The 15,649-nt window shown below is 35.8% G+C and overlaps 3 protein-coding genes and 1 long non-coding RNA gene across 4 annotated transcripts in view; 1 reads left to right on the top strand and 3 right to left on the bottom strand.

The window, feature by feature from the left end:
* Nucleotides 1-5,777: 5,777 nt before the first annotated feature.
* Nucleotides 5,778-9,470, bottom strand: LOC132046785 (BTB/POZ domain-containing protein SR1IP1). Its single transcript, XM_059437535.1, has 5 exons — nt 9,210-9,470; nt 9,007-9,076; nt 8,218-8,823; nt 7,600-8,136; nt 5,778-6,598 (listed from the first exon to the last, which is right to left on the bottom strand). The coding sequence occupies exons 1-5, from the start codon at nt 9,320-9,322 to the stop codon at nt 6,059-6,061; spliced, it is 1,866 nt and encodes a 621-aa protein (XP_059293518.1). The 5' UTR covers nt 9,323-9,470; the 3' UTR covers nt 5,778-6,058.
* Nucleotides 9,471-12,217: 2,747 nt separating this feature from the next.
* LOC132046791 (stress response protein nst1-like) lies at nt 12,218-14,659 on the bottom strand. Its single transcript, XM_059437542.1, is given in 3 exon segments — nt 12,218-12,485; nt 12,613-14,345; nt 14,347-14,659. Coding segments are annotated over 2 exon segments (750 nt in total). The 5' UTR covers nt 14,619-14,659; the 3' UTR covers nt 12,218-12,485; nt 12,613-13,867.
* LOC132046793 (uncharacterized) overlaps nt 12,218-15,649 on the bottom strand; it is a 5,220-nt gene continuing 1,788 nt past the window's right edge. The window contains exon 2 of the long non-coding RNA XR_009412779.1: nt 12,218-12,311. This is a non-coding gene — a long non-coding RNA (uncharacterized LOC132046793). The remainder of the gene's footprint in view (nt 12,312-15,649) is intronic.
* Nucleotides 14,621-15,649, top strand: part of LOC132046789 (casein kinase II subunit alpha-1) — a 16,268-nt gene continuing 15,239 nt past the window's right edge. Inside the window, exon 1 of the mRNA XM_059437541.1 lies at nt 14,621-14,631. The gene's annotated coding sequence lies outside the window, so the exon portion shown is untranslated. The remainder of the gene's footprint in view (nt 14,632-15,649) is intronic.

The following is a 15,649-nucleotide window of genomic DNA, read 5'->3' on the forward strand; positions in this document are numbered from 1 at the left end:
CTCTTTTTGCCTCAGTCTCAGCTAATTTCCTATTAAGTTCGGCGATTTGCGCGCCGAATCGGCGACTTTGAACACCATCGACTCCCTCGACTTGTCGAGAAGACCCTTCACCTGGCAATCTTGATCGAAGGCGACTTAAGTTGTTCCTTGGGCCTAGACCGTACGCTCTACCCTTTTGTACTCCCCCAACTGCTCTACACCAAAAATCTATCTCTAATTCAAGCTGAGTTTGGCTGTACTGCTCCACATCTTACATAAATTGCGTCTGTATATTAAAAAATGAAACTTAGTATATAACGAATATATCATAATTAGACTTATATATATAATTACTTAACTACTAAAATTATCACTCTTAGGTATGTCGAACTCCGGACTAACTAGTTCCCCCACAAGCTTAATCATTGAGTCCATAACGACTTCGACCCAAGTCCAATCTGATTTGATATTAATCATTCTAAGCACGCAAACGGACAACTTAGAATGCGACTCCCACTCAAAGTGGACGACTAGCCTCTTCTAATTCTTGATAGAAACGCATTGCTTCTTCATTAGGAGGTTGTTCAAAATTTGGCTCAGGTTCAAACCTAGACTGTATGCCAAAAGCATCATTAACCATATCATTAACTCTATCATATTGGACATGACTATATTCCTGCGAGACACTACTTTCACCAACAACCATATTATAAAATATACCATTGATCCCATTAGTCTCTCCATGATCAATCCAAACATAATATTTCTCCTTAAACCCACGACTATATAAATGAACCCTAACCGCTTCCGGTTTCAAATACTTCAAACACGGGCAACGAGAACAAGGACACATAATTACCCCTTCATTTTGAAAAGGGTGAAGTGACATTGCATGTGTGATAAACCCATCAACACCTTCAACAAATTCATCACGTACACCCACACGATCACTATTATTCATATTATACATCCACATACGATCCATCTACAAAAATATACCCACAAATTATTGGATTATAGAAATATATTATAACTTAAGAATTTTAACTTAAAATATAACTTAAGAAAACACAATCCCAACCAATTCTAACTTTAATAACTTATAGATTCTAACTTTAATATAACTTGGAAAAGCACAATCCCAACTAATTCTAACTAAGCTAACACAAATACATTGACAATGAACATAAAAAATAGCACAATATATATATATAATATATAACTAGTCAAATAAAGTTTACATTTTTTCACAAATTGAACATCAATAATTTAAGAAAGCACAATACCTACCAATTCTAACTTTGAATTCTCAATAACAATTTTAACTTTAATAACTTATGGATTCTAACTTTAATTCTAAAAATTGAAAAGTAAATCTAGTCAAATAAAGTCTACATTTTAGTTTTTGAGGTTATAGAAATATTATAACTTAATAATTCTAACCTTGAAAAGCACAATCCCAACCAATTCTAATTTTGAATACTCAATAACAATTCTAACTTTAATAACTTATGGATTCTAACTTTAATTATAACGTTGAAAAGCACAATCCCAATCAATTCTAAAAATTGAAAAGTAAATCTAGTGAACTAAAGTCTACATTTTAGTTTTGAGGTTATAGAAATACTATAACTTAACAATTCTAACTTTGAAAAGCACAATCTCAACCAATTCTAATTTTGAATGCTCAATAACAATTCTAATAACTTATGAATTCTAACAAAAACCACAATCAAAAAAAAAAAAAAAAACTAGTCAAATAATTAAAGTATACATTTTTGCACATATTCAACATCAATAATATTACAAACAATTATAACTAAGCTAACACAAATACATTGACAGTGAACATAAAATATAGCACAATCTCAAGCAAAAAAAAAAAAAATTGAAAAGCAAACTAGTCAAATAAAGTTTACATTTTTTCACAAATTCAACATTAATAAGATAGATTACAAATGACGTTTAACAAAGCTAAATAGACTAACATTAGGCCTAAGATATAAAACTAAAACTAAAATTGAAAGAATTTTAAAAGCCCTAATTTAAAAGAAACTAACCTCAATTTACTAAGTTAAAAACGGGTTTGGGGTAGGTGGGGGTGGGGTCACCCGCGAGCGAAGGGGTGGGCGAGAAAGTGGGGGGTTGGGCGAGAGGGGGGGGGGGGGGGTAGGGTTTTAGAGGAATGGGGTTTTTTGTTTGGGATGAAGGAGAAATGAAGAGTGAAACCCGTATGGGTATTTTGTTTAAACAAAACCGAACCTATCCGTCAATTTTTTAAAAAAGTTGACCAGCAGTTGACCCAAAAGAAAAATTAAAAACCGACCCGGTCCGTCGGTTTCCTCAAAAAATATTCGTTTATTATTTAAAAAAAAAAACAAAATGAATTGTAAATTATTTAAAATATTTTTAAAACTAAAACCGGTTGTCCGTCGGTTTTATATTAATTATTATTATTATTATTAATAAAACAGACGTGGGATGTCGGTTTTTGTAAACAAAAATTGGCGAAAATATAGTTTCAAAGTTCTGCCAAAAAAACGGACGTCGTCCGTCGGTTTTCTAATTAAAAAAATTAGAAATGCAAAAAACCAACGCACTGCGTCGGTTTTTCAAATCGACGCAGTCCGTCGGTTTTTGACAGTTTTTTAGTAGTGATCTTTTAATTATAATACAAATAAACTCGTTTCTCTTTGTTCTTTTCTGGTTTCTATCGTCTATTTTCCTTTTCCATATTTCTTCTCATCATTTAATTAATGTATCCTTCCTCTTCTTTTTTGGAATAAATATTTTGAATTATTTTTTATTCAACTAATCCTAATTGTAAAATGAACTTTGATACTTGTGTTTTTTCATAATTTGAAATCAAAAGTACTTTTAAAAAGTGTGATTCGACTCTAACTTGCTCCTACTGATCACCAGTTTCGTGATGTCCTTAGAATTCCCCTTTATCCTTGTGTATGATATGGCTGTGTTTGGGTAAGCCAGCTAATTACGAGTTTGCTAAGTACCATAAATGCATGTTAGACAAAATTAATTAATGATAAGTTGATTGCCCTAACTTATAATTATTAACTTATAAGCACTTTTATAATTCGTAAATATTTTTTCTAAAATAAAATCTGTAACTCTCTTTTCATTCCATTTCTTTTCCATGCAAAAATACTTTTAATTTATATATTTTTAAAAGAAACTTTAAGAGGATTTAAAAACTGTTAATACACCAATTTCTCATTATCCGTTCTAGTATTTCTATTCAAATATTTAACTGTTTATTTGTAAAATTGAATTTAACATTAATTAAGAGTGTTTTTCAATATTTGATACTCCACTTATCAACTATTTTCAAGCATTAACTTTCGAACGGGCTTCTATGATATCTAAATAGAAAACTACAGCAAAAGGCATCTCGCTCCCAGTGCTTCAAGAAATAAATAAATCTATAGAATAAGATAAATATTCATCATCAATTATTTAGGTTCATTGTACTAATAAAAGCTCTTGATCTATGACATAATCTCCAACTTGGATGTCATTTGACAAACATAAAAAGGGTAGAGCTAGCTAGATTTGTGATAATATATTTAAGGCTTAATACCTAGATGGACCCTTAAACTTGGCATGTTTTGTAAGATAGGCATATAAACTTACAAGGTGACCAGATAGACACTTAAACTTACTCAAAGTGTATTTTTCAAGTTTTCCAGTTGTTTTGAAAACAAAAACTATATTTTTCAAACACTCACAATTTTCATGGCCAAACAAGCCCTAAATATATCACAAAATATTTTTTTTTAAAATGCAAAAATAAGGCAAACGCATATACATGAGACTATAAATGTGCACTTAAACCAATAAATACTCGCTAATCGCAATTTTGCAGCTTTCAATTAACTCGGATTTTTTTTTTTACACTTGAATAATTAAAAAACAATAACTTTAACCAATAAAAATCCTTAAAAAAAGAAATTTCAAATTAAGAAATTTCTTTTTTTTAAGGATTTTCTTCGGCTTACAGTTTTCTTAATTTGAAATTTCTTTTTTTTAAGGATTTTTATTGGTTAAAGTTATTGTTTTTTAATTATTCAAGTGTAAAAAAAAATCCGAGTTAATTGAAAGTTGTAAAATTGCGATTAGCGAGTATTTATTGGTTTAAGTGCACATTTATAGCCTCATGTATATGCATTTGCCTTATTTTTGCATTTTAAAAAAAAAAATATTTTGTGATATATATTTAGGGCTTGTTTGGCCATGAAAATTGTGAGGATTTGAAAAATATAGTTTTTGTTTTCAAAACAACTGGGAAAACTTGAAAAATCTAACTAAGTTTTGTCAAGTTTTAAGGTCCATCTAGGTATTAAGCCTTAAATATATTATCACAAATCTAGCTAGCTCTACCCTTTTTATGTTTGTTAAATGACATCCAAGTTGGAGATTATGTCCCACTTAAATGGGATGGGAAAAAAAGAAAGAGAAAAGCGAATAAGATGATTCTTAAAATTCTCTAATTTATTGTAAGTCGTTTTCCACCAACCGCATGTAAACTACCCCTACCAACAGTTTGAGTAGGAATTGCTCTAGTTTTGTCTGCCACCAAATGAACATGAGATTCTCAATCCAAATAAATAAAGGCTTCTCTATGCAATAATATACTGGGATGAGTATCTTTTTCCTGAATATTTTCTGATCTAAAAAGTTAACGAAGCATCTGTTATTTGAAAGCATACACTTTCCATTGTACTAGTTTGTTTTATGATCATCATGAATTAGGATGAGAAAGGACTAATCATTTGACATCTTAGTCTAATTGCCCGTCCCCACGCGTACGTTCTGCCCCAATCCTCTGCTCCACCGTCAGAGACGGATTGATTAGGATTTAAAGTTATAGATTCCTACAGTAAATTCAAGTTAATATTGTACGACAATAATTATGATTTCACAATTAAATATTTATAATATTTTAATAATATATATACATGACATGAGAAAAAGTTACTGTGTTCCATGAACCCGTAACTAACAAACTACTAGATCCGTTACTTTCTGCGATGCATTTTTAGTCTTCAAAAGTGCAAGCAGATTTACGGCGAGTTTTGCGAGCTCATTTGCTTGCACCCGTTGCTTTCAGCTTGAATGATTGAAATTTAACCTCCTGTGACTCCCCTTTAACCGCTCGTTTGAGATTCGGTTCATTAGTTGGTATTGATTTACTCATGCAGATAATGACTGTCATTTTTGTAAAACACCGATGTGGATCTAGCTTTCAACAGCTTAAAACACTTCATTAGACTCCCTTACAAGGTAGTGATGAGTTTCACACGCTGTAAACCCGGCTAACACATGATTAGGAAGATTGGCCGCAGTTTGCAGCGACATATGCACATAAATTTAAGATTACATCTAATAATATCATAATATACCTATGTTGAACCCACTAAACAAAATCTTGAATTTGCCTTCATCCAAAAGCTTATGTTAATTCGAGGAACTACTGAAACACAAAAAATAGTACTAATACTAATACTAGTATTTTCAGCCGAAAATACTCAGTATTTGAATTAATTAATTAATCCAAAGTCCGTACCAATGTTGGATCCTGAAAGCCTTACAGAGGGAGCGAATCAAATTCTACCAAAATCTTCGGTATAATCAAAGTATTCTACTGTTGTTTGTCAGTCATTTTTTCCCCATTTTCCAAATCGATGAAACCAAATCTAACCTGATTTTGATCACGCTCACGTTTCTTGATTCTTGCCCTTTGGACAATGGCAGAAGCTGAAGTACCTAATAGCTACGGATGATCAGAACTACTTTTCCAGTGAGACTAGTATTTTATTGCTTGTTCATCTCAAGATTGCAAATCTTTCTTCAAGGTACATTAGAGAAACCAAGATTACAAATCTTGCATAGATAATATACATATGGAAATCTTCCACGTCCATCTAAATAACATTTCTGGATTAAAGCACGACCAAATTTATACTTATACCAGATAACAACTTGCATGATTAAAATAATAACTAAATTTTGAATCCAGCACCATACTCAGACAATGCATGCAAATATACCTTAGCTCAAATCACGATATGGAATGACGCCTATCTTTAGGCGGTTTATTACGTGCTTTGCTTGGTGTGATCAGTCCATCAGCTCGAATAAATCTTCCGAGCTTTTTCATGAAATTAGATTTTCTTGGAAGAGGAGGTTTATCAGCAGATGGAGGAGTGATGGACAAAGGGCTGCTAGTAGCTGATTTGTTTGAATTTGAATTAGGCTTTTCAATTTCTTTCAACCTCATTTTCATTTTCAGCAGCTCAAATTTCAGCTCCTGATTTTCTCGTTTTAGACTCGAGACCTCCTCTGAAACAGGGCGGATATCAGTAGATAACTGATGATTCGTTTTGGAAGGAATAAGAGCAGGAGGTTCAGTTGCTACAAGCTGGGTCCCATCCATGACCTCGCGAAGGCGTTGCTGCTCGTAGTAAAGTACTTGCACAACTGTCTGAACGGGGAGCCTATCATTTTGAGCAGCATGAGCACAAGCTTCTCTAGATAGCTTTTGACAGTCCATAACACTGCAAACCTTTTTTCTTTCCATGTCGCTAAGAGCTGGATGTGCCTTCAAATTTTGCAACACCAAAAACATTACACAAGATGGAGAGTATTTTAACAGATATGTGCGATGAAGTTATAATTAAGTAATTAAAAGTGTGCTCATCTGAGCTCTCTTTAGCAGTTCAAGCTTTTACATAAGATGGTCGCACAATTCAGCAATAAGAAGATCATGTTAGCTTAGATTAAAGGTTCCACGCTTTTTATACTGCATTTTGAAATGTTTAAACTTTTAGATCAAGTTAAACTCATTCTTCCAGAATATAATTGTTGTATTGACAACATGATATGTGAAGATAGCCAAATGGGTGCATGGCTTATATCTTGTTATTACGTAACTCTGTGGCATTTAGATTAGGAGCTTCTATTGTGAAAACCTATTGAGTCCACCTTCAGAAAGAGTAACAGGGGAGGTACAGGTTGCACATCGATGAGCACATATACAAGCTTCTTATTTAGAATGAGATACCCTATATGAAATACATGTATGGATTTAAGTTTCATATATTGACAGAACAACGATCTTTTACATAATAGTTATACTGTAATCTATTATAGCATGTCATTTTAATCAGGTTACCATTTAATTCTTATTATAGAGATTTACCTGCTATTACCTTATAAGTGAGCTAATAAGGCAAAGACTAGTTTTTACACCATTAGCGCATAGAAAACTGAATATGTATAGGCATACCAAATTCTTTAGAATGTTATTTCTCCCCGGTTAACATTCAGGTTTGAAATGATAGAGAAAGACCTCACGTATGAACAATATGCATAGCAAAGCCTGCAACATACACAGGATAAAACAAAGCTGCCACATTGTGGAGATGATCCTCTGCAGGCAGAATAAATGCCTCGTGATATTTGGAGAGTAATTTAGCATGGACCAAAAAGTTTTCCCACTACGAAGCATGACCTAAAATTCTAAATTGATGAAATGCTGCTTGTGTGCGTAAATATGCACAGATAAACTTAGAACTAATCAGGTAATTTCATCGCGCATACCTTCAAATAAATGTCAATGGCCCTATACATCCCATCTTCAGTGATCTTTGCTTGCTCTGGGATGACTTCAGCAAGGTTAATGAATTTTGTAACGGATAGATTACGATCAGAGGCTATTTCAGCAAGGTAATTTTCCATAAGTTTCCCAACCCGCTCCATCTCGCTTAATGAAGGAGACACGTGATGATACTCTTCATCTCCCAATCGATTTCCCTCCATTTCATAGTCAAGGAAATTCATCAAAATTCGCTGCACGGTTTCAACATCAAACAATGTGTCCCCTGTGAAGGAATATGAAGGAATTAACAAATCATCTAATACAGCCTGTCCAAGCTGCAACGCCATCCTTTTCTCCAAGTCAAGCCTGCAAGCAATTGTGGTTTCTAGATATATTGCAGCTCGGAGCAGCATCGACAGAAAGCTAACCGACAATGAATTTTTCTCCCTTGGCAGAAGACTAACTATGGTTTCTAAAACAACCCTCTTTTCATGTTCTTGTTTGGGTTCAATCTTTTTCCTTCCCTTTCCAAATATTTCCTGTAATAAACAAACAATTACTATGTGCAAAAATATTTCATTTTAACCAATTCATCAAGATTTTATAGGTCAAGACCTCACCAAACCTCGAAGAGACTTCTGTGCATAGAGCATTACTATTGGTCCAAGTGCATACTGCTTGAATCCCCTTCCCATCATTGCAATTAGAACCCTTTGGAAAAAATCAATTCTAAGGACAGTTAAATCCTCAGCCCACCAATCAACTATAGGCTTCGGGTTGCAGGAACTCAATCCGTTGATACCAGCTTCTGCTCTACCCAATGTGCAGAATTGGTTATCCTTGCAGGCTATATATGCAATTGCGTCTATGCATCGGCTCACCAATTTTACTTTCTCTGCAATCGGAACAAGGTTTTCTGAGCCATGCAAAACTGAAACTGCACCAGCGAGGCTCTTAATTGCTACTTCATTTAAGTAGGACTCAGTTCTTCCCACCAAATTTCCAACTGCATATTCTTCTGTCATCTCAAAATATTCCGCCGCACATCTCAGCAAGGCAATGTTTTCTGTGCTTATCTCGAAATTTATTCCATAACAAAACTTTGCTGCAAGTTCAAATGCATCTGCCCCACCAGGTATATCAGGGATTTCGATCGTAGAAACATCAACATCATTAGATTCTGAGAGAAACTTCCTTATGTATCCACACTTTGAAACTAATGGGAACTGCATTGAACACAATTAATTCATTATTGAACCTACTGATTCAATCATCAACAATAAATCGAGGTGTGACCAAGGTCGATAGTTTCAATCCAATTAGGAATTTAACTAAAACCAACAACAATTTTAGTTGAAGGCGGAGTTTATTTGTAACTTGTTATGACAAAAGCAGAGAGAACAACGCACCTTGTGAAGTGTAAAGGAGGTTCCTCCTGCAATTACAGTTACATCGCTTTCAATCTCTTGGGAGAAAATCCTGTTAAGATTATTATAGATGTAACTCATTTTCCAATGTGTATATTGAAAAAACAGAATAGTAAATAATTCAATAAGACATAAAAAGAGGCTACTTTAGAAAGCACAAATAAAGAACTCAAAATTGAACATACCATTCAGAGGTCCTCTTCATAGCAGAGGAAAGAAGCTCCTTCTTTTTAGTGGACATATTGTTAACACTAGAGGGTTGTTCAATCCCATTTGAATCAAGATCAACATCCACCATGATTGAAACTTTAAAGGATCTTAAACATTTATTTCCCTTTAAGTTATTTCCTAATGAAGCAAAAAACAGAAAGACGTGTTCTTTTCCTTGCTTCTGCTAGTTTAATTTCTTCCCTCAGAAGAGCATATAATCAACAGTATCTGGCCCGTAATAAATGCATTTATTAGTCTGAGCTTTCACAATCAATCATGGAATTTGTACAATTCCATTTTAGGCCTTAGTGTTAGCAGACGGAAGACCATATGTGAGTCCCCCTATAGCAAACAGGCGAGTGGTATTACAGGTATTAAGTGAAGGATGAGGGCTAATTATAGTGGAAAAGGATTTAGTTTCAGTGTGTGGACGTGGGCACAGAGAAGTTTTAAAGGAAGAAAATAAGATAATAGCGCCAAAAGACATCCTAGTAGCAAGTTCAATGTGGGTGGGGAATGGGGATTATTCTCATCCACAGAGTTGTCAATACCTGATTTTTCTTTTTTTCATCAACTTTCTTGGTGCTTTTAAAAGTTCAAATAAATTCTTTTACCTTTTAAGAGATGCATTACTCTGCATGTGAGTTAACGTGGCATTTATCAATTTGTCCAGTCAGTCAGTACTAGTTTTATTTGGCCTTCCACCACGTCTTCGCAAAACCATCCAATATAGTGCTCAATATCCATTTTAAATTTCTACAGAATTTACTGTCCGCAGCAATTAATTAAAGGACGAAATTTCCTCCTTGCTGTCCACCACACACCGCCAAACCCCACACTCTGTGCTCAAATGCCATGAAGGCGGGAGAAAGAACTGGAATTTGTCAAAGGCAGGAGTAATCAAGGCACATATTGAACCTGTTGATATATTGTTTCTTGATTGAACTCCACAATGGATTTTAATTTACTAAATTACTTATTTATGTTCTCAGAACATCATGCGTAGAGGTTCTTTGCAGAGAATCATCGCCTCTCATTTGAGGTCACGCGGTGGTCAACAACTCAAGCAAGACGTGCTGAGAAGCGGTGTCAAGTTTCAAACTCAAATCCCTCTTCCACGAACCACCTCTGGTAAATTGAATTAGTGAGTTCAGAGTGGATACTGCAATTACTTTCCACCCAAACACATATATATGTGATCCCACTGATGGGCGGAGCAAGAGTATAGGGGGTAGGTTTGATAGAACCAGTAATTTTGGTCCAGATGATATACATGTCCAAAAGTTTATTCAATATGTATAAATTATTAATTTAGAATCCAATAACTCAAAAAGGCTAAAATCTCATACTCATAAATTTCAAATTCTGGCTCCGCCGACTGTGTGCTCCAAAGTAAGTGTGATTTCACCTGCTGCACAGCTGCAGTAACCTAAATCCACCGGTTGAAGATAGTACACAAGTATTACAGCCTGAACAGGGAAGTACTGTAGTAGTACTAAGCTAGTAGGATTATTTGGACCCTATACCTGACTAGGGAAATAGTCCCTACTCCCTAGCTTCATAAACTCCCGAATGGAAAAGCTTATCCACTGGACCTTGTCGACTAATGATTGATGTGGCAATATCGATAATAATAGCTGGTGTAGGACGTCCATGGGCTCCTCTAGGTACATTATTTCACATCATAAAGTTTAAAATCTTCCATACATAATTAAGTTACTTTGACTGATAAATCTCTATCAGAAACTTTTTTTGGTTGGATTTAGAAAACCTATCACAGGATTCACATGCAAGCGAGACAGAGAGCATTGAATAGCATCTCTGGCAGCTTGTATTGTCCTCTTCAGCCTTCAATGAGTAAAGCAGCATCAGAGACCAAAACACGAGTATAGACTAAAATGATCAAGACCTACACCAAAATAATTGACAGCATTAAGAAAATGATGAACTAAATTTTCTGCAGAAGATAGCTTTAGATGTTTCCAAATACAAGGATATATCTGCAGCAAGATATACAAAGTACCATGATATATGAGTGTTTGCTGTTATTTATTTATCTATTTAAAACAAAACAAGAACTAAGAAGGTAGCTAGATTAATGTTGTCAGCCTTGGTTAACCTTCAAGGTCTACAACTTACAAGGAACATCATACATATGGATCTCGAAAGAAAAGTTTAAATGCCACATCAGGATGGTTTATGCATGACTTGATGCATTCAAGAAGAAATTTTCAGAAATATTTGGCATTCAATATCATTTTTTTAAAATTATTCAGAAGTATATCCATACAACCAGAGTAATAGCCCGCAGATAGATGAAAGATCTTTCCCTTTCATGGCATTTAATTGGAGAAGTCAAACGAGATGTTTTAGTCTTCAGAATGAATGACTCAAAGACAAAATTCTACTGAACACTAATACAAACTCCGGCAAGTGAATCACTCGGTTACACTTGCACAAAGACTATAGAGATCAGTCTAGCAAGGCACTGAAAACTTTCAAATTAGAAAATTTATGTAATTTTCTTTTTCTTGGACAAAACTTACCCCATAGTGGTCTATGTTAAAGGATTACAAAGTGTTTAAACATATATAATCTTAGCGTCATTTTGATCCTTTACTTGCTAAATATGAGAAACAAGGTTTCTTGTAACCAAGATTCGACAGGCAGTGCCCATGTGGTGACTAGGAGACAGAGGAGGATGAACAAGGCCCACTACTGCACCAATAATTTTTAGAATGGTCCGGTCCAGATTCTTGCTTAGTTGGAACACATATAAGATAAAATCCAGCACAAAAGATTTCATCACTTACTTCAGACACCTTTAGACCATAGATACACAATAATATACAGGATGACTGTCATCTACACATTCAGAAGTCCCGAGTCACTTAATCTCCAGCTATGAAGATAGCAGAAGTTGCATGGTGGGGCCTCCTTTAAGCTCGATGCAACTTTCCTTTGTCCAAACATGTGCAAGAGATGCTTAAATTTGCAATAAAATCATGAAAAAATAATGTGCATGACTTATCCAAGGAGAGAGTCTCCATTCTCTCAAGAAACACATGCAACTTCCCCTACACAAGAATGTATATTGTAAATTATGCTATTTTAAGTGCAAAACCATAATTTTCTACATGCTCCAAATAAAAATAGCTCTTAAACAACACTGCCGGCTGCCTTCGGATCTGCCCTATCCCTCTTTCACTACTTCAGCCATCGGTTAACTCCTATCCTCTTCCACCTTCCAACTAAAGCAACGATCAATGACCGTGATACTTCAGAATATTCTACCATTATAGAAGTAGAAGAAACAAAATAAAAACATCAAACTCTTAACATCAGGGAAAAAACGAACAAATAAAAACAAATACCCACCTAATTGAAGTATGCCAGCGTGGTAGGTTCAGTAAAGAGCTGCTCCTGCGAAGGGTGGACATGCGATTCCTACGGGAAAAGGGCTAAGGATACTGTTCTCCAGAAAATAAAAACTAAAAAATCACAAGAAAAGAAATCTATGAAGTTAAAACATGGATGGAGGTAAGAGGACGAATGTTGAAATAGAACCATGGAGATTACTGAGTGGTTAAGGTATAGGAGCAATAACCTGGGGACTCCAATTAGAATCCCGGTTACAACACTCAATGTGCGTTCATCTGCTCTAACCTTGTGGACGGATTTCCTGGCAACCGTGCATATTGTACAAAAGATTTGTCCGCATGCCACCGTCGTTAAACAAAATATAGAGAACCATATCAAAACAACAGGGACAAATCTACCATCTTAGCTCAACACAATCAGCTAAAAAATTAGACAGTCATTTTTCTAATATTTCCTTCATATATCAACTACGACTCTCTCGATCACCTTAATAAAATTAAGACATAATCCACCATCTCAGCTTCCGCCCCTATGGAATCACGACATGGAAACACTAATAGGACAACTAACAGATTTTACTTCTTTTTTTTTTTTTTGGAGTGCAGAAACATATTCCAGAGTTTGAGAAGTCATAAAAGAAGTCTTTGATAAGTGTTCATCAGAAAATCATTATGGAACAAATCAAGCATGGAGCTTAAAAATTACCAGAATATACCAACATGTGCATCTTGAGACGCACCTGTAACAACACTTACAACATCACTATTTGTACTAAAGCACTTAGTTTCAAATCACCAAATTTTCATCAAATTCCCTTATCAGGCAACTTAATAGCATAAGAATAGTTTAAACTATCAGTATATTAAAGACAAAATCACATAGAAAATGAAAAAGAACACCCCACGGATACACCTAGAGGACACTGCATTAGGAATAACACCCTAAATGGTGCTCATGCAAAACAACCACTAAGTTATTCTTTTTTCTTCAACAACCACTGAGATTCACCAAGTTACCATTTTCCAACACCAACTATCTTAGTACTCGTGGTCTCTGCTTTTCTGCAATCTCTGCCTGTCCATCCGCTCAGCTTCTTCTCTCTTCCGCCTCTCCATCCGCTCAGCTTCTTCTCTCTTCCGCCTCTCCACCCTCTCAAGCTTCTTCTCTCTTCCGCATCTCCATCCGCTCAGCTTCTGCTCTCTTCCGCATCTCCATCCGCTCAGCTTCTGCTCTCTTCCGCATCTCCATCGGCTCAGCTTCTGCTCTCTTCCGCATCTCCATCCGCTCTCTTCCGCATCTCCATCCGCTCAGCTTCTGCTCTCTTCCGAATCTCCATCTGCTCAGCTTCTGCTCTCTTCCGCATCTCCATCCGCTCAGCTTCCGCTCTCTTCCGAATCTCCATCTGCTCAGCTTCTGCTCTCTTCCGCATCTCCATCCGCTCAGCTTCCGCTCTCTTCCGCATCTCCATCCGCTCAGCTTCTTCTCTCTTCTGCATCTCCATCCGCTCAGCTTCTTCTCTCTTCTGCCTCTCCAGCTCATCATCAGTCACACCATTTGCACTGTCATTGCTGATATTGATGCTGGTGGAGCTTCTTGTTGTTGTACTTTTGCTCCAAAGAGTAAGCTTTTTGGATGACCCTTTGCAAAGGCTAACAGGGTATTTAATGGCATTTATCTCCAGTTTTCTCAGTGCAGCTTTACCAAGATCAATGCCACATATATCTGAAAGCCAGATAAAGCAATACATCTGATAGCTCTTCACCTAAATGTTGCTTCTCTTTCTCTTCCCAATCTGGTAGCCCTCTTGGCACCTCACCTTTCCACTGAAAGATTTCAGACAATTCTCCCACTTCACCCACCAGTGCTAAAAGGAGATCTCTTCGGCTATGGAACTGATCCCGGTCTCTTTCTTTAGCAAAATCAGCCATTTTCTTCTTCAGCTCTTCAAGACTCACCCCTTTTGTTCCTTCTCCTTCATTCTCTGGCTCTGCCTGTCCCTTCATCTTCTTCTTCGTTCTTTGGACTGCTGCAAGTTGAGATTTTGAAACTGCACCAACAAAATTCCCCCAAGTATTATCTCCCTCTTCCTCCACAGAGGACCAGGACTGATCCCCCAGAGCCACGGGTGCTCATTGACAAATCTGATGTTCACTAATCACTGTACCTGACTATCCACAATTAAGCGAAATGCAATCTAAAGCCATTACATGGAACCTACTACAACACCTGGGATTGGGGGATTTCATATACTAGAGCAGTCCCTTTTGGAAGAATGAAGTCTATTTAACTTACAAGAGATTGCACGCCCAAATTCACCTTGTAAACAACTGGGTTAAAGAAGTTTGTGTGTCTTACTAATGGTAATGTAGTGTTACCTTGTATGTGCAATTTAGGCCACAAAAAAGCTACACTTTTTTTTTTTTTAATAAGTTAAATTAATATGTTAAAAAGCTACACTGTTAACAACTCAACACTTAAGAATTAGATATATGAGACTTCAGCAGGACTACTCATGCAGTATGATATAATGATTACGGCGTACAAGAGTCAAGAACGGGTGGAAACCAACCTCATGCAAAAACACCAATTTTGGCATTCCTCCAGTTACGAGACAACACCCGCCCTCCAGTGTGATGGGCTTGATGTAGGTGTTGTAAACCTGCATTGTATATCAATAACTTGGATTAATTATGATAGTTGGCGACAAAAACTACTGGATACAAAGTCGGGATTCTTGACCATTTATTTAAGATATAAATTGCAGACTAATTTACTTGCATTGAATAATTAAAATCTTTAATTGCAAGTTGATAAATTGGTGTTTAAAATCATCCACAAATCATGTAATGTGGCATAGGATTGTGGGGCCCCCACAATTGGTATTTTAGGGGAAAAACTCTTTAACGTCCAAGGGGAAAAGGGTTTTTAAGTGATAAAAAGATGACCACAATATTTACCTTCTCCCAAAAAAAAAGGTGGTCCCCCAAATTTTTAAGGGCCAAAAATCATCCCCTTTTTTTTACTCTTCTAAAAT

This window comes from Lycium ferocissimum, chromosome 2, assembly GCF_029784015.1.
Source record: "Lycium ferocissimum isolate CSIRO_LF1 chromosome 2, AGI_CSIRO_Lferr_CH_V1, whole genome shotgun sequence".
NCBI lineage: Eukaryota > Viridiplantae > Streptophyta > Magnoliopsida > Solanales > Solanaceae > Lycium > Lycium ferocissimum.

Excerpts from the sequence above, each read along its gene's own strand:
- LOC132046785 (XM_059437535.1), bottom strand. The coding sequence starts at position 9,322 with ATGGTGGATGTTGATCTTGATTCAAATGGGATTGAACAACCCTCTAGT. Across the intron at positions 8,137-8,217 it reads AGAAGTCTCTTCGAGGTTTG|GAAATATTTGGAAAGGGAAG; the intron begins GTGAGGTCTTGA and ends TGTTTATTACAG. Across the intron at positions 6,599-7,599 it reads CCATTGACATTTATTTGAAG|GCACATCCAGCTCTTAGCGA; the intron begins GTATGCGCGATG and ends CAAAATTTGAAG.